The sequence below is a fragment of the Medicago sativa genome, chromosome 4 (assembly GCF_051527215.1).
Source record: "Medicago sativa cultivar Bolivia chromosome 4, Bolivia_mono, whole genome shotgun sequence".
In the NCBI taxonomy this organism is placed as follows: domain Eukaryota; kingdom Viridiplantae; phylum Streptophyta; class Magnoliopsida; order Fabales; family Fabaceae; genus Medicago; species Medicago sativa.
This window is the reverse complement of record NC_140752.1, coordinates 38549449-38573028: the sequence shown is the minus strand read 5'-3', so window position 1 is coordinate 38573028 and position 23580 is coordinate 38549449. Positions and strand designations below refer to the sequence as shown.

Genomic DNA, 23580 nt, shown 5'->3' with positions numbered 1-23580 from the left:
GCCAGAAGAAGTAACTCTAGAAGCTCAAGGAAAGAAGATCAGAAGGGATGCTTCAACTGTAAGAAGCCTGGACACTTCATTGCTGAATGCCCTGATCTTTAGAAGGAGAAGTCAAAGGACAAGTCAAAAGAAGTCAACATTCAAACCAAGCAAATTCAAGAAGCATATTAAGCAGAGTTTAATGGCAACCTGGGATGATTTGGGAAGTGAATCTGGATCTGATAAAGAGGAAGCTGATGAAGATGCAAAGGTAGCTGTTGGGTTAGTTGCCACAGCAACTTCAGAAGCTGGATCAGAATCAGATTTTGAAGATGAAAATGAGGTATATTCTAAGATTCCCAGAGATGAACTTGTTGAGTCATTTAAAGAACTTCTTACACATTTTGAAGTAAGAACCAATGAGTTGAAGGAGTTAAAAGAAAAATATGCTGATTTGGTAAATCAGCAAAAATCAACTCTATTGGATCTGAAAGCTTCTGAACAAGGACTTAGGGGCTTTGACTTCATGTGTAAAACTTATGAAGATCAGCTCAGGTTCTTATGTCAGAAGCTACAAGAAAAGTGTAATGAAAAACCTTTAAGCAACCATAAAATTGCTCTTGAAGATTTTATCATATCTGGCATTGATAGAAGTAGAGTGGCTTCTATGATTTATAGCATTTACAGAAACAATGGCAAAGGGATTGGTTTTTCAGGAGGGAAACCAAATGAAATCAGTCTCAAGGCATGTTGTGAATGCATCAAGGAAGGTCTGAAAATAGTTTTTGTACCTGAAGGTGCTGAGTTGGAAACTGTTGTTCAATCAGAACCTGAAGCTTCTAGCTCTAAGGCTAAGATTACCTGAAAGCCAAAGAACTCTAAGCCAAAGGCTATGATCAAATCTGATTCCAAGACTTCAAAGATCAGGATCCTGAAAAGATCAAAATTTGTTCCTCAGAGTCTGGTGAAACCAAAATCTGAGGTTCTGAAGTCTAAGTTTCAGAAGAAGATAGTTACTGCTTCTGAAGTACCAAAACCTAAGGTGATGGTTAATCAGAAGCAACCCAACTCAAATCACAAGGTACAGGAAATGAAGAGTAAAGCCTCAAGTACTAACTTTTCAGGACTATAGGACAATGGGTACCTAAATTTGAAAATGTCAATGATGCAGGTATGTCTAAGAGCAACACCAAAGCAAAAATCATGGTACCTAGACAGCGGTTGCTCAAGACACATGACAGGAGAGAAGTCCAGTTTCCTCAGCCTAACAATGAAGGAAGGAGGAAGTGTGAAATTTGGAGGAAACCAGTCTGGCAAGATCATAGGTACAGGAACCATTGGTAATTCCTCTACCTCAATTAATAATGTATGGTTGGTAGATGGTCTTGAACATAACCTTTTGAGCATTAGTCAATTTTGTGATAATGGTTATGATGTGCTTTTTGAGAAAACCAACTGTACTGTAATCAACAAGGAAGACAAATCCATTGTGTTCAAGGGAAAGAGAGTTGATAATGTCTACAAAATCAATTTTTCTGAACTGGCTGATCGGAAGGTGATTTGCCTTCTATCAGTGAATGATAAGAAATGGATGTGGCACAGAAGGTTGGGACATGCTAATTGGAGATTAATCTCTAAGCTTAGTAAGTTACAACTTGTCAAAGGCCTACCAGACATTGACTATCATTCAGATGCACTCTGTGGTGCATGTCAGATAGGAAAAATTGTGAAATCTTCTTTTAAAACCAAAGACATTGTTTCAATCTCCAGACCCTTAGAACTACTCCATATTGATTTATTTGGACCAGTCAGTACTGCATCCTTATATGGGAGTAGATATGGATTAGTTATTGTTGATGATTACAGCAGATGAACTTGGGTAAAATTCCTAAAGAGTAAAGATGTTGCTTGTGATGTATTCAGTAGCTTCTGCACTCAAATTCAATCTGAAAAAGAATCAAAGATTTTGAAAGTCAGAAGTGATCATGGTGGAGAATTTGAAAATGAACCATTTGAAGCTTTTTGTGAAAAACATGGAATTGTCCATGAATTCTCTTCTCCTAGAACTCCGCAACAAAATGGGGTTGTAGAGAGAAAGAATAGAACTTTACAAGAAATGGCTAGAACCATGATCCATGAAAACAATTTACCAAAACATTTTTGGGCAGAAGCAATGAATATAGCATGTTATGTTCAAAACAGGATCTATATCAGACCTATTTTGGAGAAAACAGCATATGAACTCTTTAAAGGAAGAAAACCCAATATCTCTTACTTTCATCAATTTGGATGTACATGTTACATTCTGAATAACAAGCTCTACCTAAATAAATTTGATGCCAAAGCCCAAAGAGGAATCTTTTTAGGTTACTCCCAAAGTGTATAATTCAGAAACACTTTGTGTTGAAGAATCTATGCACGTGAAAGTTTTGCAGAGATACAGGTTCCTGAAGTTACTTCAGAACCTGAACAGATAGCTGAATCTGAAGAAAGTCCAGAAGATGAACCCACATCAGAAGCGCAAGATGAAATTGCTTCTGATGAAGCACAAGATGGCTCACATCAAGCAGATCCTCCCAGAAACACATTCAAACACAAGTCTTCACATCCTGAGGAGCTAATCATTGGAAACAAAGATAGTCCAAGAAGAACAAGATCATACTTCAGACATGAAGAGTCAATGATTGGACTGATCTCAATGATTGAACCTACAACTGTTGATGAAGCACTTTCTGATGATGGATGGATCTTAGCTATGCAAGAAGAGTTGAATCAATTTCAAAGAAATGATGTGTGGGATCTGGTACCCAAACCTCAGCACAAGAACATTATTGGAACAAAATGGGTATTCAGAAACAAGTTGAATGAGCAAGGAGAAGTAACAAGAAACAAGGCAAGGCTTGTTGCACAAGGATACAGTCAACAAGAAGGCATTGATTACACTGAAACATTTGCTCCAGTTGCAAGACTAGAAGCAATCAGGTTACTTCTTTCCTATGCAGTTAATCATGGCATAATATTATATCAAATGGATGTCATGAGTGCATTTCTTAATGGAGTCATTAAAGAAGAAGTGTATGTAAAGCAACCTCCTGGATTTGAGGATATTAAATATCCTGACCTTGTTTTTAAACTGAAGAAATCACTATATGGCTTGAAACAAGCTCCCAGAGCTTGGTGTGATAGACTAAGTAATTTCTTAATCAAAAATGATTTTAAAAGAGGGCAGGTTGATACAACACTCTTCAGAAGGACCCTTGGAAAAGATATTCTTGTTGTGCAGATATATGTTGATGATATAATATTTGGTTCTACTAATGCATCTCTTTGCAAGGAATTTTCTAAGTTAATGCAGGATGAATTTGAAATGAGCATGATGGGAGAGCTGAAGTTCTTCCTTGGCATTCAAATTAATCAATGCAAAGATGGAGTCTATGTTCATCAATCAAAGTATACAAAGGAGCTTCTGAAGAAGTTCAAGCTTGAAGATTGTAAAGTGATGAACACTCCAATGCATCCTACGTGCACCTTAAGCAAAGAAGTTGAAGGAGCTAACGTAGATCAGAAGCTGTACAGAGGTATGATTGGTTCTTTGTTATACCTCACTGCATCTAGGCCAGATATTTTATTCAGTGTATGCTTGTGTGCAAGATTCCAATCAGATCCTAGAGAATCTCATTTGACTGCTGTCAAGAGAATATTCAGGTATTTGAAAGGAACAACTAATCTTGGACTCCTTTATAGGAAATCCTCAGATTATAAGCTAATTGGATTCTGTGATGCTGATTATGCTTGTGATAGGATTGAAAGAAAGTCAACCAGTGGCAATTGTCAATTTCTGGGTGATAATCTTATATCCTGGGCTAGCAAAAGACAAACAACCATTGCTATGTCTACAGCAGAAGCAGAATACATTTCAGCTGCAAGTTGTTGTACACAACTACTTTGGATGAAACATCAGTTGGAAGACTATCAGATAATTGCTAATAGTATTCTCATCTTTTGTGATAATACTGCTGCTATTTGTTTGTCTAAAAATCCAATTTTGCATTCAAGAGCTAAGCATATTGAAATCAAACACCATTTTATCAGAGACTATGTTCAAAAAGGAATTTTAGATATACAATTCATTGATACTGAGAATCAATGGGCTGATATATTTACTGAGCCTTTGACTGTTGAAATATTTGATTTTATAAAGAAAAATTTAAACATGCATTACGTGTCTGATTAAAGCTTGCTCGCTCCTGAATAGGATTTTAGGTTCTGAAGTTAGTTCAGAAGCAGTAGTCCATCAGAAGCTCTTTTTGAGGTTCTGAGGAAAACTCGCTTCTGATGACGACGTCAGTATCTAAAGTTCAGAAGCTGAATTTTATGCTCCTGAATAGTTGAGTTAGTGGAAACGTTGGGAGTTACTTTATTTGGTAATTCCTGGCCCACTAACTTGGTAGTTACTCTGAGAACTTCTGACGTGGCTTATATGTATTGGTGTATAACTTAAAAGGGCAATGATGATTTAATAGCTTTGAAAAATACTTTCACGCGCCCCCAATTTGTCATTAACGCTATGTTTGTTGGTCTTTTTTGAATTGCAATCATTTTACTTTTAACACTTTGTCAATTCACACACTACTCACTCACAACAAACACATTTGCTTTCAAACCTCTTGCGAAGTAAGCGCAAAAACCCTAGAACCCTCAATCTTCTTCAAATCTTTTTCAATCTTCATTAATGGCATCATCAAGCTCACAACAACAAGCATCAGGATCTGGGTTCGTTTACAAACAGAGAACAATGTTTATTCCTCTTAACTCTCTGATCGTCCAGATAGAATCACCAGTGGACTTCGCTTCACTCAAGAAATATGATGTGGACATGAAAGAGTTGGTAGATACTCAGAAGCTATCTGAGTACTTCAAGATGTTGAGTGGGCCAACGTATGTGAACTTGGTCAAAGATTTCTGGGTAAGGGCTGGAGTCTTCAATGGAAAGCCAGCAAAGGTCGTAGGTAAACAAGCTGTGTCGAAGAAGGGAAAGATGACGGTGGAAAAGAATCTTACTTCTTTTAATAGCCTAGAAATAAGGTCTGAAGTGATGGGTATTCCTATAACCATCACTGAGGAGGTTATAGCTAAAGCATGCAGAGTGGATGTTGAAGGCAGGTTCCAAGAGATAGTGAAGAAGGATGATATCCTGCTACAAAGCTACTACAACTTACTTCTGGGTGGAAACTCAGAAGCCAAGCCTTCCGAAATGGAGACTCACAACAGGATGTTGGTGAAGTTCTGCACTGATTGCTTCTTTCAGAGAGCAGGAGGGTCTGATCAACCCAATAATCAACAGAAGCTGGAAATCTACTTCATGGCCATGTTTGATAAGATTAATTTTCCAAGATATGTCATGGATCATCTCTGCTGGGCAATTAATGAAGGCATTGCCAAAGGAAGAAAGCAAGTGCCCTATGGAAGATTGTTGTCTGAGATCTTTCATCAAGGAAGGGTGCTAGATACTTTGAAAAAGACAAGGGATGCATCTGATAAATGCTTCAAAGTTTCTACTGCTGAAAGGACTATCAGTAGCAGGAGCTTATACTCTATGAAGGTTATCAAGAAAGCCCCTCAAGATGAGAAGTGGATAGAAATGACCACAGCAGAAACTAAGATTATCAAGGACTTTCCTTCCATCTTTAAGGAAAATCCTGAAGTCTAAGCCAAAATAGTAGCTGAGTATGTCATGGAGACAGATGCAAGCCATCAGGAGGAAGCTGCTCCTGTTAAGGCCAAAGGAAAGAAGTTCAAGGGAGTTATTGCATCAGAAGCTGCTGCTGAAAAGGCCAAGCAACAGAAGGTTGACAAGAGAAAGAGAGGAAAAGCTAAAACTGTTTTCTATCAAGAAAAAGTGGATGAAGCTTTGGATGAGCTAGAGCAAGAAGAATCTTAGCCCAAGATTAAAACGAAGAAGGCACCTTTACAAAGGATGTCTTCTTTGGTTGAGGTGACCCCTGCTAAGGCCAGAATGGCTAAAGAATATTCTGCTGGTGAGATAGCATACAGGAAAGAAAAGAAGAAAATTGATGCTGCTTCTATTCCTACGAAAAAGAGGACTAGAGAAGAAACTGGAATCAGAAAGGAAAAACTGGAACAAGCTCCTGGCAAGGAAGAAGGAGATAAGGAAGAACCCGAGAAGAAGAAGAAGAAGGTAGCTGCACTTATCTTCACTCCAATGGTTGAAGTTACTTCTGATGAAGCTAAAGCAACATCTGATTATGCTAACCAGATGCTAGCAAAACAGAAGGAACAACAAGCCAAAATAGTTCTGGAGAGGGATGCTAAGCTGAAGAAAGCTGGCTTAGACAAGGAAGAAGGCTTTGTTGCTGAAAAGTTGGCTGAAGTAAGGGAAATTGCTTCTGAAACTGAACGGATTGTCAAGCGGAAAGCAGATGTTTTAGAATCTGAAATCCCAAAGCCTACTTCAGAAGCTGCTGATAACACAGCAACGTTATCTCAGGTATCTCTAGTCTCACACACATCTTCTATTCCACCTGAAGACACCTCTCTTTTAGATCACCTAGAAAGCCATTACCTAGGTGAACTACCCCAATCTAGCTTCAATCTAAACTCACAAACAGCCTCTGAAATGGCTTCTGAAGCAACTGCTTCTGAGAAGGTCATTTCAGAAGACCCCCAACAACAACAACCAGAACCAGTAAAGACCACCTCACCACCACAACAACAACCAACAAATACACCAGTTGAGCCACAAATAACCAAACCAACAAGTCCTAAACCAGATGTTCCTGAACCTACTGTTCCTGAACAAACAGTTTCTAAACCTGTTCCTGAGCCAACCCCCTCTTCCACAATTCCTTTACCTGTACAAGTTGTTAAAATCACTCACTACACTGGTGTATGTGATATAGATACCGACTCTGAGGATGATCAAGATGATCATGCCTCTTCCATGGCTATAGATCCTGACCAACCTTTAACCAGCAACACCCTAACCACAAATGACCAACCAAGAACAAGTCAAGCCATTGTCCCCACAGCCCCTCCTAAACCTTCAAAACAACCTTCACCACCCACCATTTTCCTAGACTCTCGTGTATTACAAGATGTGTGGGAGGACATTACTTCTGAAGTGCATAGGCTGATTAAAAGTAGAAGTGACTTGGGTTACAAAATCAGTTATCAGAAGCAATGGAGGAGGATCAAGGAAAGGGTCATCAATCTGATTTCAACTCTGCATGATTCATGTCTACAAGCTCAAGAGGAAGCCAAGCAGCAGTTGGAAAACTGGTTGAAAGGGATTGATGAGAATATGGAAGATATAGAAGTCCTTGGAACTTGGGTGAAGCATCCTATGAGCATCAGAGGAAGAAAACCTGAAGATTTTCTTCCCAATTATATTCATCCCAAGGATCTGGACTTAACTTTCCTTTCCAAGATCAACTTGAAGAGTGCTGCACCTGACCTGGCTCTAATTCAGGAGAACAAGGTGCTGAAGAAAAGAAATGAAGAACTGGAGCTGAAGCTACAAGAGCAGGATCAGAAGCTGTTAAGACTTGAAGCTGAAATGGAGAAGAACAAGTCAGATATGAATCAGAAATATGCTGAAACTCAAGAACTTTTGAAGAAGATTTTAGAGAGCCAAAATAAGCTTAACCTTTAGTTGCACACCTTTAGCTTATTTTTGTCTCTTTAGGCTTCTGATATATTCTGTTTATGCCTCTGATTTGGTCTTCACTTCTGAATTATTATCTGCTTCTGAACTCTTTTCGCTTCTGAATATCATGAACTGTTTATATCATGTGTGTATTAGTTTTGCTCTGATTATTTTATTTGATATGCTCTGTTTAGTTTATTTTTTGTTAATATGCTTTAATTATATGGTTTAAATGCTCTGAACCTTTATCCTATGTTTTTTTCTCATCTCTTCTTTTTGTTTAATTATTTTTGCTAATGACAAAAGGGGGAGTATATATGATAGTATTTAAAGGCTCTGAGCCCCATTAATAATATTTGAAAATTTTGAAAAACTTCTATCTTTTTGTGGGTGCATCAAAAAGTGGGAGTATCAAATTTCAAATAAAAATTAATTGAACCATTCTTCTTATCTATCAGTCAATTCTTTCATTTCTTTAAAGCTCTGATATTATTATGCATAAAATGAATTTAATTAACCTGGATAGAACTTAGGGGGAGCTTACAAACTTCACCTTAAAGACTATCAGACTCAGGGGGAGTTAGAGCTTACAAACCTCAGACTCTGAGCTTACAAACCTCAGAACCCCAAAATTAACTTGTTAATTAGATTAACAACAATTGATCAATTTTAAATACTATTGTTTGTCATCATCAAAAAGGGGGAGATTGTTGGAACAAAATGTGTTTAACAATGAACCTTAAAGAGTTTTGATGATAACAAGGTATGAAAAATTGTAAATTGGACTAGCTAATATTTGTTCAAGTGTACAAGACCATAATTAAAAAGTTACATCATTAAGAGGTTCTGAATGAGCAAATAAAGAGCAAAAGGAATCAACAAATTGAAGCTTAGACGCTCCTGAAGGCAATATGCTCCTGAAGAGAAAAAGCGCTCCTGAAGTCAAGCTGCTCCTGAAGAGAGTAAAGTGCTCCTGAAGACTAAAAGCGCTCCTGACGGAATAGTGCTTCTGAAGATTAGTGCTTCTGAAGACAAGAGGTCCAGAAGCGCCACATCATCATCAGAAGCTACATTATCAGAAGCTGCCTCATCATAAGCCATTTCACCAGAAGCTGAAGATCAATTGAATTTGAGAAATTCAAGGATTAAAGAGCTATTTCATGGATCAAAATTCATCAAAGGACAACAAAATATTAATGGAATTTTGCAACGGTCATTTCAAAGGTGTTTGAAGGCATGTGCTTGCAATTTTGGATGAAAGCGTTGACATTGTACCTTTGTACGAATTGTACAACCACCTTCTCCACTACTCTGTTTTTGTGTCCACGCTACAAGACAAGAAAACAGCTCCAGAATACGGCTTCGCCTGTAAAGATGTTCCTTTGGATAAGGAATGGATTTCAAATTTGTTCTTCATAGGACAACAACCAAATCAGGCAAAAGATCATTGGTGAAAGATTAAGCTTCAACAACGACTCTTTGATGTGCTGGCAATTTCACAACGTCTCTTTCACACCTCTATATAAAGGAGTGAAGACTTAGAGATTTGGTAATGCTGAACGAAAGACTCACAACATTTTTACAAGTGCCAAACCTCTGCTAAAATTGTTCTGCATTCATTTAGAATTTCTCTGTCTCAAATTCATATCTTAGAAATTCTTAAGTCTTAGAGTCTGTATCTGATTTGTATTGTGAGCACCTCTGATTATATATCAAGTGTTCAACCTTCAACAATTTTCTGTGTAATTTTGTTTAGTTAGAAGTCTCTTGCAGTTGTGCTTGAGCAGGGAAGTCTCTTGATTGTGTTCTTGAGTATAGGAAGACTCTTGCAAAGTGTGCTTGAGCAAAGGAAGTCTCTTGCAGGTGTGCTTGAGCAATTGTAATCAAATATTACATTCTAGTGAAATCTCCTTGGATGTGCAAGCGGGACTGGAGTACTTCTGGATTGTGGAAGGAACCAGTATAATTGCTTTGTGTCTTTCTTCTTCTCTCTCTCTGTTTTATTTCTGATTATCACTTCAGAAGCTGTTTCACTTAGCTTCTGATCAGTGTGTTCAGTTTTTAGAGAAACGAAGAATTTTTCAAAACACAATTCAACCCCCCTTCTTGTGTTTTTCTCACTTTTTTTCAAAACACAGAAAAAAAAAGTTTCATTTAAATGGTTTGGGGTTACTAGGTCTTGACCTAGTGGAATAGCTACTTTTCACCTGTGTGTTCTTGTGCTTCTGTGCTTTCTTTTTGTTGATTACCACTTGAAAGCCTGAGTCCTGCAGATTCCTTTGTTCTTCCTGTTGAATAACATCATCAATTATCTTTTCATTCTGCCTTCTATTTTCTGATGATTCCTCTTCTTCATTAACTGATACACGCACATCAGCAGCATGCATCACTAAAGCTATGTCATCAGGTTCTTGTTCGGCTAAGTTGGCCCAAGATTCATGCAAAAAATGCATGTCTTTTTGAATCCTTACTGGTGTAGTTTCTTTTTGCACTGAGCTATGTGTAGATGAAATGTCATCATCATCTTGAAGCTGTGTTGCATCCACGAACTCAGAGCTTGAATCCTCTTTATCGTCACTTTCCACATTTGCCGGGACCTCTAAATGATGCACCCTATTCTGAGATACATCAGCATCAGATGCGCTACCTGCAGCAGTCAGTTGCGCTTTGTTTTTTGCTTGATTTTCCTTCTCTTTTTCAGCATCAGCAGCTGCTATGTCTTCCTTTTCAACATCAATAGCTGCTATGTCTTCTGCCACAACTACATCAGGAACCTTTTCCTTGTAGACAAGCTTTTCTTTTCCTTTAACTCCTTCCTTAGCAGCGTGATTCCTATCAATTTCCTCATTCTCTTTTCTCAAGTTTCTTCTACAATTTCCATCATTATGTCCCACCATCCTGCAAGTGGTACAATACTCAGGAATCTTCTCATAATCAAGGTCCACAAACATTGCAAAACCCTTCCTTTCAACAAGTACCTTGTACTTGAGCTCACTTGTCAAATCTATATCAACTAACACTATAGCAAAGTGTCCAAACATATGTTCCAGCATGTTCTTCCCTATATTAATATCAGTGCAGATTGGCGTACCAACGCTACTGGCGATTTCAAATAAGATCTTTGGCCTCCAATACTCCTGCGACAACCCATATATTCGCAACCAAACTTGAGCTGATGAATTTTTTTGCTTATTCGGGTTAAACTCCTTGGTCCAAGGAAACAACTTGAGTAAACCAGGATTAAGGTTCCACGAAGCTATGGAACGAACACTCCGAGCGTCCTCAACCGAAGTAAAACAGAATTCGTAATAACCCTTACCTAGTGAAGTGACTCCCCAACGCCCTAAGCCCTTCCACATAGGTTTTAGCTTCTCACGCAAGGCATGCACCGTCAAGGGGGGTTGCACCCTTAGGCCAAATAACACGAGCGTGTAGGTTATTCTTGCATGCTTCTAAACCAATCTCGTATTCATCATCAGGGATTGGTATAGCAAAATCATCCCCTTTTCGGCTAGGTTTAGGCAGTTGGCTCATTGGGATATCACAAACATTGTTCAATGTTTGTGCAAAGGTTTTCTGGATGATTGGTGGGTTTTTTGGGGCGATCTTTGTGGGGGTGTCATCATTAAGGCAAGGCCAATTGATGATAGTATTTTTTGAAGCCATCGATGGTGTTATAAGGGAGGCGGTGGTCATGGGTTGATAGGTTAGGAGGTGACGATGAACAGTAGTTTATCGCCAGAGCTAATTCATTTCTTTTTTTCCTGCTTTAATAATTAGATACTATATGTTCCTAACAAAAATTAAATGATGTATACTAATATATGTGTGTGACGAAATATTATTTGCTTTCTACTCTATTTTAAAATAGGAAAATTAGTATTGAAACTTGGATTGGGACCAACAAGTTAAAAAATAATAAATATTGCAATTAATGACAATTTATTTTGCATAAGTTGTTAAATATGTAAGTTTATTTATAGGAAATGCATAAAAAAGAGAAATGATATATGAACAGACATATTCATGACACAGTAACACACCATATCATATTTTTCCTTTTCAATTGATAGGCACACAAAATGAGGCTAGTAAAAAATGTTAAAAAAAACGGAAAATCTTATCCGAGCTTTGTATATACGTTGTCGGTCTTACGAAAATGAAGTTCATAAATCATTTTTGAAAAAAAAAATGTTGCATTGGGAATATGTATTGCATTGGGAGTAATACTCTTTTACTTGTTCTTTTAAAGTTAATTACAGTACAACTAATAAATTTGTTATATTTTATATAAGTATTAGCCTTTTACCTATAACACTTAGTTTGAATCGTTTGAGATAACTCGAATTTAATTCTTCAGAAACAAATTTTAATTAGAGTATATTTATCTCATGATTGAACTCAATATTATCATGATTATTGTTTCTTGAAAACGGCAGGGTTATCACACAAAAAAAATTCAAAAAGAACCGACATTTAAAAAAGGAAGGAGGAGTATTCAAAGAAAAACAGGAAAGGAGAGAATGTAGAAAAAGAAATGATATGAAAACTTGGACTTAACTTACGTAATAAATTATATTTTTTCTTTTTTTTTGTTATTGATATAAAGGTTATAACTTGTCTTTATTTCTGTTAAAAAGTAAACAACTTTTATGAAAAGTTAAACACTTTTCACGTCAACATTATTCTATATAAACTATTATCTAGTCATGAAGTTGTCATAAGTTAACATTCATTCATCTTATCACCACATATTAAGAGTTGAGTGTTAACTTCAGAAAATACTAAGATTTGTGATCATGACAAATAGATACTTAGGCTTTGCAACATTAGTGCTTGCTGCAAGTATCTTTGTGTTAGGAATTTATGCTCAAGTTGAATGTGGTGGTGATATTCCAAGCATTATATCCCAATGTAAACGTTTTGTCGAAAAGGATGGGCCAACGATTCCACCATCTGAATCTTGTTGTGCAGCTTTGAAAGGAGCTAATGTCCCATGTTACTGCAAATATGTCACTCCTAGTATTGAGAGCATAATCAGCATAGAAAAAGCTTTATACGTGGCTAAATCTTGTCAATTGAAAAATATTCCTACAGACAAGTGTGGAAGTAAGATAGCTTTTTATTATCATTTCTTTCTTACCCTCTTTTTTCTCCCTTATGAATTTTTAATTAATCCTAAAAAATATTTTATTATTTTATTTTTGTGAAAAATTATTATTTTCTATGTACAACTCTAATGCTGCAAAGTATAAACATGACTCTCTTTTCAGGTTATGTTATTCCTCATCCTGCACCTCCAATGGAGTGATGATAATATTGAGCGCATGCAACTTCTTGACATCAATTTATTTATATATGGATAAAATAAAACAAACATGGCATGCGTCTTTTAATTAGTTATTTATGGTTTCCCTTCCTTTTATTTGTATTATCATGAGTTCAATAACTTGATCTCAATGTTCCAAATATAAAAAGTTGCAAGGTTTTATTTAGTACTCGCGTTAATTTGTATTTTTTTCATACCCAAGAGTCATAAGTTGAATCTCTGATCACATACTAATGGAGCCGTATTTCCTTACCACTTGGACCAATTTATCATTTTTAGCTCATTCACGTGTTTCATTGAAAAATATTATCGTACACGTCGGGCATCTTCAATGGTATAATTTTAAGGAACTTACTTTATGCTTTTAAATGAAGAGGAGTGAAAGTTAAAGGTAACCGAAAGGGTCCATTTACCTTTGTTAGCCCATTCACATGGTTCATTGAAATTATTGAGGTACACGTCAAGCATCTTCAATCATATAATTTTAAGGAACTCACTTTATGCTTTTAAATGAAGAGCAGTGAAGGAGAAAGAAAACCAAAAAAGGTTCCTTTACATTTGTTATCTCATTCACATGTTTCATTGAAATTATTGTGGTACACGTCAAGCATCTTCAATCATATTATTTTAAGGAACTCACTTTATGCTTTTAAATGAAGAGCAGTGAAGGAAAAATAAAACCAAAAAAGGTCCATTTACATTTGTTATCTCATTCACATGTTTCATTGAAATTATTGTGGTACACGTTAAGCATCTTCAATCATATAGTTTTAAATAACTCACTTTATGTTTTTTAATGGGTTCATGCATCCCAACTTAATTTTACGATATTAATCCTATTTTTACTTCAAGGAAAAGTTTCATTCTAAGTTCCTTATCTCACAAATACATTTTGTCTCTCTTCCATATTTCATGTTCACGCTCCCATTTTTACACTTTTAAATGCATAAAATTAATATTTTAATTATATGAAACTTGCTTTTAAGATTCTTTAAATAAGCCATTTGACTAAATCTAATTTAAAATCCCATTTTGCACACAAAATTAATATTCATTAGTTAAGATGCTTGCTTGCAACTTTTCAATGAAGATGCTACTGTCATTGAAGTGTTTTCCTGTTTTATAAGTTTTTTTAGGTAATATTGACGTGTACGACTTGCAAGAATGACTTGGTAATCGTAACACTCCGTAAAATTTAATTTGATCAAAAATTACTAATTTAGCCCTACTAATTTTTACAAGAATATTTTCATGTAATCGTGGTTATGTCCGACAGTGGTGGAAGAAATCATTGAAATAATTGTGATGTAAAACGTCTAAATTGCACTGGAACATTCAACTTGGAAAGTTATTGATTATATTATTTATCTTTTTTCCGATAATACACTTAGTTTTATTATCTTGTTTTATATATTTTTCTCACTGCAATAAATAACTAAGGAATTTATTGACAAAATAATAATTAATGATGGATTAAACATTGATAATGACAAATAAATAAGAACAAAATTTGTCTACACTTGTGAAAATTGAATAGCAATTGAGAGAATACTGATTATATTAAAATATATTTATATGACATATTAGAGTAGATGAATGAAGAAAGTATGTTTCTTGAAAATAAATCAAACATAGTTAAACATTGGATATCCAAAATACATGGGAAAGCAACTCATTCTCACTAAGAGAGAAAGATAGAAGAAAATAGTACTAAAAGGCATTGAATGTACATTGAACTAAGTGAAAATTCTACCTGGCCACAAGAAAATGCTTTAATAATTAGATACTATATGTTCTTAACAAAAATTAAATGATGTATACTAATATATGTGTGTGACGAAATATTATTTGCTTTCTACTCTATTTTAAAATAGGAAAATTAGTATTGAAACTTGGATTGGGACCAACAAGTTAAAAAATAATAAATATTGCAATTAATGACAATTTATTTTGCATAAGTTGTTAAATATGTAAGTTTATTTATAGGAAATGCATAAAAAAGAGCACTGATATATGAACAGACATATTCATGACACAGTAACACACCATATCATATTTTTCCTTTTGAATTGATAGGCACACAAAATGAGGCTAGTAAAAAATGTTAAAAAAACGGAAAATCTTATCCGAGCTTTGTATATACGTTGTCGGTCGTACGAAAATGAAGTTCATAAATCATTTTTGAAAAAAAAATGTTGCATTGGGAATATGTATTGCATTGGGAGTAATACTCTTTTACTTGTTCTTTTAAAGTTAATTACAGTACAACTAATAAATTTGTTATGTTTTATATAAGTATTAGCCTTTTACCTATAACACTTAGTTTGAATCGTTTGAGATAACTCGAATTCAATTCTTCAGAAACAAATTTTAATTACAGTATATTTATCTCATGATTGAACTCAATATTATCATGATTATTGTTTCTTGAAAACGGCAGGGTTATCACACAAAAAAAAAATTCAAAAAGAACCGACATTTAAAAAAGGAAGGAGGAGTATTCAAAGAAAAACAGGAAAGGAGAGAATGTAGAAAAAGAAATTATATGAAAACTTGGACTTAACTTAGGTAATAAATTATATTTTTTTTTTTTGTTATTGATATAAAGGTTATAACTTGTCTTTATTTCTGTCAAAAAGTAAACAACTTTTATGAAAAGTTAAACACTTTTCACGTCATCATTATTCTATATAAACTATTATCTAGTCATGAAGTTGTCATAAGTTAACAGTCCTTCATCTTATCACCACATATTAAGAGTTGAGTGTTAACTTCAGAAAATACTAAGATTTGTGATCATGACAAATAGATACTTAGGCTTTGCAACATTAGTGCTTGCTGCAAGTATCTTTGTGTTAGGAATTTATGCTCAAGTTGAATGTGGTGGTGATATTCCAAGCATTATATCCCAATGTAAACGTTTTGTCGAAAAGGATGGGCCAACGATTCCACCATCTGAATCTTGTTGTGCAGCTTTGGAAGGAGCTAATGTCCCATGTTACTGCAAATATGTCACTCCTAGTATTGAGAGCATAATCAGCATAGAAAAAGCTTTATACGTGGCTAAATCTTGTCAATTGAAAAATATTCCTACAGACAAGTGTGGAAGTAAGATAGCTTTTTATTATCATTTCTTTCTTACCCTCTTTTTTCTCCCTTACGAATTTTTAATTAATCCTAAAAAATATTTTATTATTTTATTTTTGTGAAAAATTATTATTTTCTATGTACAACTCTAATGCTGCAAAGTATAAACATGACTCTTTTTTCAGGTTATGTTATTCCTCATCCTGCACCTCCAATGGAGTGATGATAATATTGAGCGCATGCAACTTCTTGACATCAATTTATCTATATATGGATAAAATAAAACAAACATGGCATGCATCTTTTAATTAGTTATTTATGGTTTCCCTTCCTTTTATTTGTATTATCATGAGTTCAATAACTTGATCTCAATGTTCCAAATATAAAAAGTTGCAAGGTTTTATTTAGTACTCGCGTGAATTTGTATTTTTTTCATACCCAAGAGTCATAAGTTGAATCTCTGATCACATACTAATGGAGCCGTATTTCCTTACCACTTGGACCAATTTATCATTTTTAGCTCATTCACGTGTTTCATTGAAAAATATTATCGTACACGTCGGGCATCTTCGATGGTATAATTTTAAGGAACTTACTTTAAGCTTTTAAATGAAGAGGAGTGAAAGTGAAAGGTAACCGAAAGGGTCCATTTACCTTTGTTAGCCCATTCACATGGTTCATTGAAATTATTGAGGTACACGTCAAGCATCTTCAATCATATAATTTTAAGGAACTCACTTTATGCTTTTAAATGAAGAGCAGTGAAGGAGAAAGAAAACCAAAAAAGGTCCATTTACATTTGTTATCTCATTCACATGTTTCATCGAAATTATTGTGGTACACGTCAAGCATCTTCAATCATATTATTTTAAGGAACTCACTTTATGCTTTTAAATGAAGAGCAGTGAAGGAAAAAGAAAACCAAAAAAGGTCAATTTACATTTGTTATCTCATTCACATGTTTCATTGAAATTATTGTGGTACACGTTAAGCATCTTCAATCATATAGTTTTAAATAACTCACTTTATGTTTTTTAATGGGTTCATGCATCCCAACTTAATTTTACGATATTAATCCTATTTTTACTTCAAGGAAATGTTTCATTCTAAGTTCCTTATCTCACAAATACATTTTGTCTCTCTTCCATATTTCATGTTCACGCTCCCATTTTTACACTTTTAAATGCATAAAATTAATATTTTAATTATATGAAACTTGCTTTTAAGATTCTTTAAATAAGCCATTTGACTAAATCTAATTTAAAATCCCATTTTGCACACAAAATTAATATTTATTAGTTAAGATGCTTGCTTGCAACTTTTCAATGAAGATGCTACTGTCATTGAAGTGTTTTCCTGTTTTATAAGTTTTTTTAGATAATATTGACGTGTACGACTTGCAAGAATGACTTGGTAATCGTAACACTCTGTAAAATTTAATTTGATCAAAAATTACTAATTTAGCCCTACTAATTTTTACAAGAATATTTTCATGTAATCGTGGTTATGTCCGACAGTGGTGGAAGAAATCATTGAAATAATTGTGATGTAAAACGTCTAAATTGCACTGGAACATTCAACTTGGAAAGTTATTGATTATATTATTTATCTTTTTTCCGATAATACACTTAGTTTTATTATCTTATTTTATATATTTTTCTCACTGCAATAAATAACTAAGGAATTTATTGACAAAATAATAATTAATGATGGATTAAACATTGATAATGACAAATAAATAAGAACAAAATTTGTCTACACTTGTGAAAATTGAATAGCAATTGAGAGAATACTGATTATATTAAAATATATTTATATGACATATTAGAGTAGATGAATGAAGAAAGTATGTTTCTTGAAAATAAATCAAACATAGTTAAACATTGGATATCCAAAATACATGGGAAAGCAACTCATTCTCACTAAGAGAGAAAGATAGAAGAAAATAGTACTAAAAGGCATTGAATGTACATTGAACTAAGTGAAAATTCTACCTGGCCACAAGAAAATGCTTTAATAATTAGATACTATATGTTCTTAACAAAAATTAAATGATGTATACTAATATATGTGTGTGACGAAATATTATTTGCTTTCTACTCTATTTTAAAATAGGAAAATTAGTATTGAAACTTGGATTGGGACCAACAAGTTAAAAAATAATAAATATTGCAATTAATGACAATTTATTTTGCATAAGTTGTTAAATATGTAAGTTTATTTATAGGAAATGCATAAAAAAGAGCACTGATATATGAACAGACATATTCATGACACAGTAACACACCATATCATATTTTTCCTTTTGAATTGATAGGCACACAAAATGAGGCTAGTAAAAAATGTTAAAAAAACGGAAAATCTTATCCGAGCTTTGTATATATGTTGTCGATCGTACGAAAATGAAGTTCATAAATCATTTTTGAAAAAAAAAATGTTGCATTGGGAATATGTATTGCATTGGGAGTAATACTCTTTTACTTGTTCTTTTAAAGTTAATTACAGTACAACTAATAAATTTGTTATGTTTTATATAAGTATTAGCCTTTTACCTATAACACTTAGTTTGAATCGTTTGAGATAACTCGAATTCAATTCTTCATAAACAAATTTTAATTAGAGTATATTTATCTCATGATTGAACTCAATATTATCATGATTATTGTTTCTTGAAAACGGCAGGGTTATCACACAAAAAAAAAAATTCAAAAAGAACCGACATTTAAAAAAGGAAGGAGGAGTATTCAAAGAAAAACAGGAAAGGAGAGAATGTAGAAAAAGAAATGATATGAAAACTTGGACTTAACTTAGGTAATAAATTATATTTTTTTTTTTTTTGTTATTGATAGAAAGGTTATAACTTGTCTTTATTTCTGTCAAAAAGTAAACAACTTTTATGAAAAGTTAAACACTTTTCACGTCATCATTATTCTATATAAACTATTATCTAGTCATGAAGTTGTCATAAGTTAACAGTCCTTCATCTTATCACCACATATTAAGAGTTGAGTGTTAACTTCAGAAAATACTAAGATTTGTGATCATGACAAATAGATACTTAGGCTTTGCAACATTAGTGCTTGCTGCAAGTATCTTTGTGTTAGGAATTTATGCTCAAGTTGAATGTGGTGGTGATATTCTAAGCATTATATCCCAATGTAAACGTTTTGTCGAAAAGGATGGGCCAACGATTCCACCATCTGAATCTTGTTGTGCAGCTTTGAAAGGAGCTAATGTCCCATGTTACTGCAAATATGTCACTCCTAGTATTGAGAGCATAATCAGCATAGAAAAAGCTTTATACGTGGCTAAATCTTGTCAATTGAAAAATATTCCTACAGACAAGTGTGGAAGTAAGATAGCTTTTTATTATCATTTCTTTCTTACCCTCTTTTTTCTCCCTTACGAATTTTTAATTAATCCTAAAAAATATTTTATTATTTTATTTTTGTGAAAAATTATTATTTTCTATGTACAACTCTAATGCTGCAAAGTATAAACATGACTCTTTTTTCAGGTTATGTTATTCCTCATCCTGCACCTCCAATGGAGTGATGATAATATTGAGCGCATGCAACTTCTTGACATCAATTTATCTATATATGGATAAAATAAAACAAACATGGCATGCGTCTTTTAATTAGTTATTTATGGTTTCCCTTCCTTTTATTTGTATTATCATGAGTTCAATAACTTGATCTCAATGTTCCAAATATAAAAAGTTGCAAGGTTTTATTTAGTACTCGCGTGAATTTGTATTTTTTTCATACCCAAGAGTCATAAGTTGAATCTCTGATCACATACTAATGGAGCCGTATTTCCTTATCACTTGGACCAATTTATCATTTTTAGCTCATTCACGTGTTTCATTGAAAAATATTATCGTACACGTCGGGCATCTTCGATGGTATAATTTTAAGGAACTTACTTTAAGCTTTTAAATGAAGAGGAGTGAAAGTGAAAGGTAACCGAAAGGGTCCATTTACCTTTGTTAGCCCATTCACATGGTTCATTGAAATTATTGAGGTACACGTCAAGCATCTTCAATCATATAATTTTAAGGAACTCACTTTATGCTTTTAAATGAAGAGCAGTGAAGGAGAAAGAAAACCAAAAAAGGTCCATTTACATTTGTTATCTCATTCACATGTTTCATCGAAATTATTGTGGTACACGTCAAGCATCTTCAATCATATTATTTTAAGGAACTCACTTTATGCTTTTAAATGAAGAGCAGTGAAGGAAAAAGAAAACCAAAAAAGGTCAATTTACATTTGTTATCTCATTCACATGTTTCATTGAAATTATTGTGGTACACGTTAAGCATCTTCAATCATATAGTTTTAAGTAACTCACTTTATGTTTTTTAATGGGTTCATGCATCCCAACTTAATTTTACGATATTAATCCTATTTTTACTTCAAGGAAAAGTTTCATTCTAAGTTCCTTATCTCACAAATACATTTTGTCTCTCTTCCATATTTCATGTTCACGCTCCCATTTTTACACTTTTAAATGCATAAAATTAATATTTTAATTATATGAAACTTGCTTTTAAGATTCTTTAAATAAGCCATTTGACTAAATCTAATTTAAAATCCCATTTTGCACACAAAATTAATATTTATTAGTTAAGATGCTTGCTTGCAACTTTTCAATGAAGATGCTACTGCCATTGAAGTGTTTTCCTGTTTTATAAGTTTTTTTAGATAATATTGACGTGTACGACTTGCAAGAATGACTTGGTAATCGTAACACTCTGTAAAATTTAATTTGATCAAAAATTACTAATTTAGCCCTACTAATTTTTACAAGAATATTTTCATGTAATCGTGGTTATGTCCGACAGTGGTGGAAGAAATCATTGAAATAATTGTGATGTAAAACGTCTAAATTGCACTGGAACATTCAACTTGGAAAGTTATTGATTATATTATTTATCTTTTTTCCGATAATACACTTAGTTTTATTATCTTATTTTATATATTTTTCTCACTGCAATAAATAACTAAGGAATTTATTGACAAAATAATAATTAATGATGGATTAAACATTGATAATGACAAATAAATAAGAACAAAATTTGTCTACACTTGTGAAAATTGAATAGCAATTGAGAGAATACTGATTATATTAAAATATATTTATATGACATATTAGAGTAGATGAATGAAGAAAGTATGTTTCTTGAAAATAAATCAAACATAGTTAAACATTGGATATCCAAAATACATGGGAAAGCAACTCATTCTCACTAAGAGAGAAAGATAGAAGAAAATAGTACTAAAAGGCATTGAATGTACATTGAACTAAGTGAAAATTCTACCTGGCCACAAGAAAATGCTTTAATAATTAGATACTATATGTTCTTAACAAAAATTAAATGATGTATACTAATATATGTGTGTGACGAAATATTATTTGCTTTCTACTCTATTTTAAAATAGGAAAATTATTATTGAAACTTGGATTGGGACCAACAAGTTAAAAAATAATAAATATTGCAATTAATGACAATTTATTTTGCATAAGTTGTTAAATATGTAAGTTTATTTATAGGAAATGCATAAAAAAGAGCACTGATATATGAACAGACATATTCATGACACAGTAACACACCATATCATATTTTTCCTTTTGAATTGATAGGCACACAAAATGAGGCTAGTAAAAAATGTTAAAAAAACGGAAAATCTTATCCGAGCTTTGTATATATGTTGTCGATCGTACGAAAATGAAGTTCATAAATCATTTTTGAAAAAGAAAATGTTGCATTGGGAATATGTATTGCATTGGGAGTAATACTCTTTTACTTGTTCTTTTAAAGTTAATTACAGTACAACTAATAAATTTGTTATGTTTTATATAAGTATTAGCCTTTTACCTATAACACTTAGTTTGAATCGTTTGAGATAACTCGAATTCAATTCTTCATAAACAAATTTTAATTAGAGTATATTTATCTCATGATTGAACTCAATATTATCATGATTATTGTTTCTTGAAAACGGCAGGGTTATCACACAAAAAAAAAATTCAAAAAGAACCGACATTTAAAAAAGGAAGGAGGAGTATTCAAAGAAAAACAGGAAAGGAGAGAATGTAGAAAAAGAAATGATATGAAAACTTGGACTTAACTTAGGTAATAAATTATATTTTTTATTTTTGTTATTGATATAAAGGTTATAACTTGTCTTTATTTCTGTCAAAAAGTAAACAACTTTTATGAAAAGTTAAACACTTTTCACGTCATCATTATTCTATATAAACTATTATCTAGTCATGAAGTTGTCATAAGTTAACAGTCCTTCATCTTATCACCACATATTAAGAGTTGAGTGTTAACTTCAGAAAATACTAAGATTTGTGATCATGACAAATAGATACTTAGGCTTTGCAACATTAGTGCTTGCTGCAAGTATCTTTGTGTTAGGAATTTATGCTCAAGTTGAATGTGGTGGTGATATTCCAAGCATTATATCCCAATGTAAACGTTTTGTCGAAAAGGATGGGCCAACGATTCCACCATCTGAATCTTGTTGTGCAGCTTTGAAAGGAGCTAATGTCCCATGTTACTGCAAATATGCCACTCCTAGTATTGAGAGCATAATCAGCATAGAAAAAGCTTTATACGTGGCTAAATCTTGTCAATTGAAAAATATTCCTACAGACAAGTGTGGAAGTAAGATAGCTTTTTATTATCATTTCTTTCTTACCCTCTTTTTTCTCCCTTACGAATTTTTAATTAATCTTAAAAAATATTTTATTATTTTATTTTTGTGAAAAATTATTATTTTCTATGTACAACTCTAATGCTACAAAGTATAAACATGACTCTTTTTTCAGGTTATGTTATTCCTCATCCTGCACCTCCAATGGCGTGATGATAATATTGAGCGCATGCAACTTCTTGACATCAATTTATTTATATATGGATAAAATAAAACAAACATGGCATGCGTCTTTTAATTAGTTATTTATGGTTTCCCTTCCTTTTATTTGTATTATCATGAGTTCAATAACTTGATCTCAATGTTCCAAATATAAAAAGTTGCAAGGTTTTATTTAGTACTCGCGTTAATTTGTATTTTTTTCATACCCAAGAGTCATAAGTTGAATCTCTGATCACATACTAATGGAGCCGTATTTCCTTACCACTTGGACCAATTTATAATTTTTAGCTCATTCACGTGTTTCATTGAAAAATATTATCGTACACGTCGGGCATCTTCAATGGTATAATTTTAAGGAACTTACTTTATGCTTTTAAATGAAGAGGAGTGAAAGTGAAAGGTAACCGAAAGGGTCCATTTACCTTTGTTAGCCCATTCACATGGTTCATTGAAATTATTGTGGTACACGTCAAGCATCTTCAATCATATAATTTTAAGGAACTCACTTTATGCTTTTAAATGAAGAGCAGTGAAGGAGAAAGAAAACCAAAAAAGGTCCATTTACATTTGTTATCTCATTCACATGTTTCATTGAAATTATTGTGGTACACGTCAAGCATCTTCAA

General features: G+C 33.3%; 4 protein-coding genes across 4 annotated transcripts; all 4 read left to right on the top strand.

Annotated features, from left to right (window-relative positions):
* Positions 1 to 12444: 12444 nt before the first annotated feature.
* On the top strand, positions 12445 to 12956 carry LOC146929263 (putative lipid-transfer protein DIR1). The gene is made up of 2 exons (XM_085707267.1): positions 12445 to 12754; positions 12919 to 12956. Exons 1-2 carry the CDS (start codon positions 12445 to 12447, stop codon positions 12954 to 12956), a joined length of 348 nt encoding a protein of 115 aa, XP_085563393.1.
* A 2816-nt stretch (positions 12957 to 15772) lies between these two features.
* On the top strand, positions 15773 to 16284 carry LOC146929262 (putative lipid-transfer protein DIR1). The gene is made up of 2 exons (XM_085707266.1): positions 15773 to 16082; positions 16247 to 16284. Exons 1-2 carry the CDS (start codon positions 15773 to 15775, stop codon positions 16282 to 16284), a joined length of 348 nt encoding a protein of 115 aa, XP_085563392.1.
* A 2820-nt stretch (positions 16285 to 19104) lies between these two features.
* Positions 19105 to 19616, top strand: LOC146929261 (putative lipid-transfer protein DIR1). Its single transcript, XM_085707265.1, has 2 exons — positions 19105 to 19414; positions 19579 to 19616. Exons 1-2 carry the CDS (start codon positions 19105 to 19107, stop codon positions 19614 to 19616), a joined length of 348 nt encoding a protein of 115 aa, XP_085563391.1.
* A 2765-nt stretch (positions 19617 to 22381) lies between these two features.
* LOC146929260 (putative lipid-transfer protein DIR1) lies at positions 22382 to 23075 on the top strand. The gene is made up of 2 exons (XM_085708224.1): positions 22382 to 22743; positions 22908 to 23075. The coding sequence occupies exons 1-2, from the start codon at positions 22434 to 22436 to the stop codon at positions 22943 to 22945; spliced, it is 348 nt and encodes a 115-aa protein (XP_085564350.1). The 5' UTR covers positions 22382 to 22433; the 3' UTR covers positions 22946 to 23075.
* Positions 23076 to 23580: the final 505 nt, after the last annotated feature.

Bases quoted from the DNA above. Each gene is read 5' to 3' on its own strand.
- LOC146929261 (XM_085707265.1), top strand. From the start codon at position 19,105: ATGACAAATAGATACTTAGGCTTTGCAACATTAGTGCTTGCTGCAAGT. The intron at 19,415-19,578 runs GTAAGATAGCTT...CTCTTTTTTCAG, and splicing joins TCCTACAGACAAGTGTGGAA to GTTATGTTATTCCTCATCCT.
- LOC146929262 (XM_085707266.1), top strand. From the start codon at position 15,773: ATGACAAATAGATACTTAGGCTTTGCAACATTAGTGCTTGCTGCAAGT. The intron at 16,083-16,246 runs GTAAGATAGCTT...CTCTTTTTTCAG, and splicing joins TCCTACAGACAAGTGTGGAA to GTTATGTTATTCCTCATCCT.
- LOC146929263 (XM_085707267.1), top strand. From the start codon at position 12,445: ATGACAAATAGATACTTAGGCTTTGCAACATTAGTGCTTGCTGCAAGT. The intron at 12,755-12,918 runs GTAAGATAGCTT...CTCTCTTTTCAG, and splicing joins TCCTACAGACAAGTGTGGAA to GTTATGTTATTCCTCATCCT.
- LOC146929260 (XM_085708224.1), top strand. From the start codon at position 22,434: ATGACAAATAGATACTTAGGCTTTGCAACATTAGTGCTTGCTGCAAGT. The intron at 22,744-22,907 runs GTAAGATAGCTT...CTCTTTTTTCAG, and splicing joins TCCTACAGACAAGTGTGGAA to GTTATGTTATTCCTCATCCT.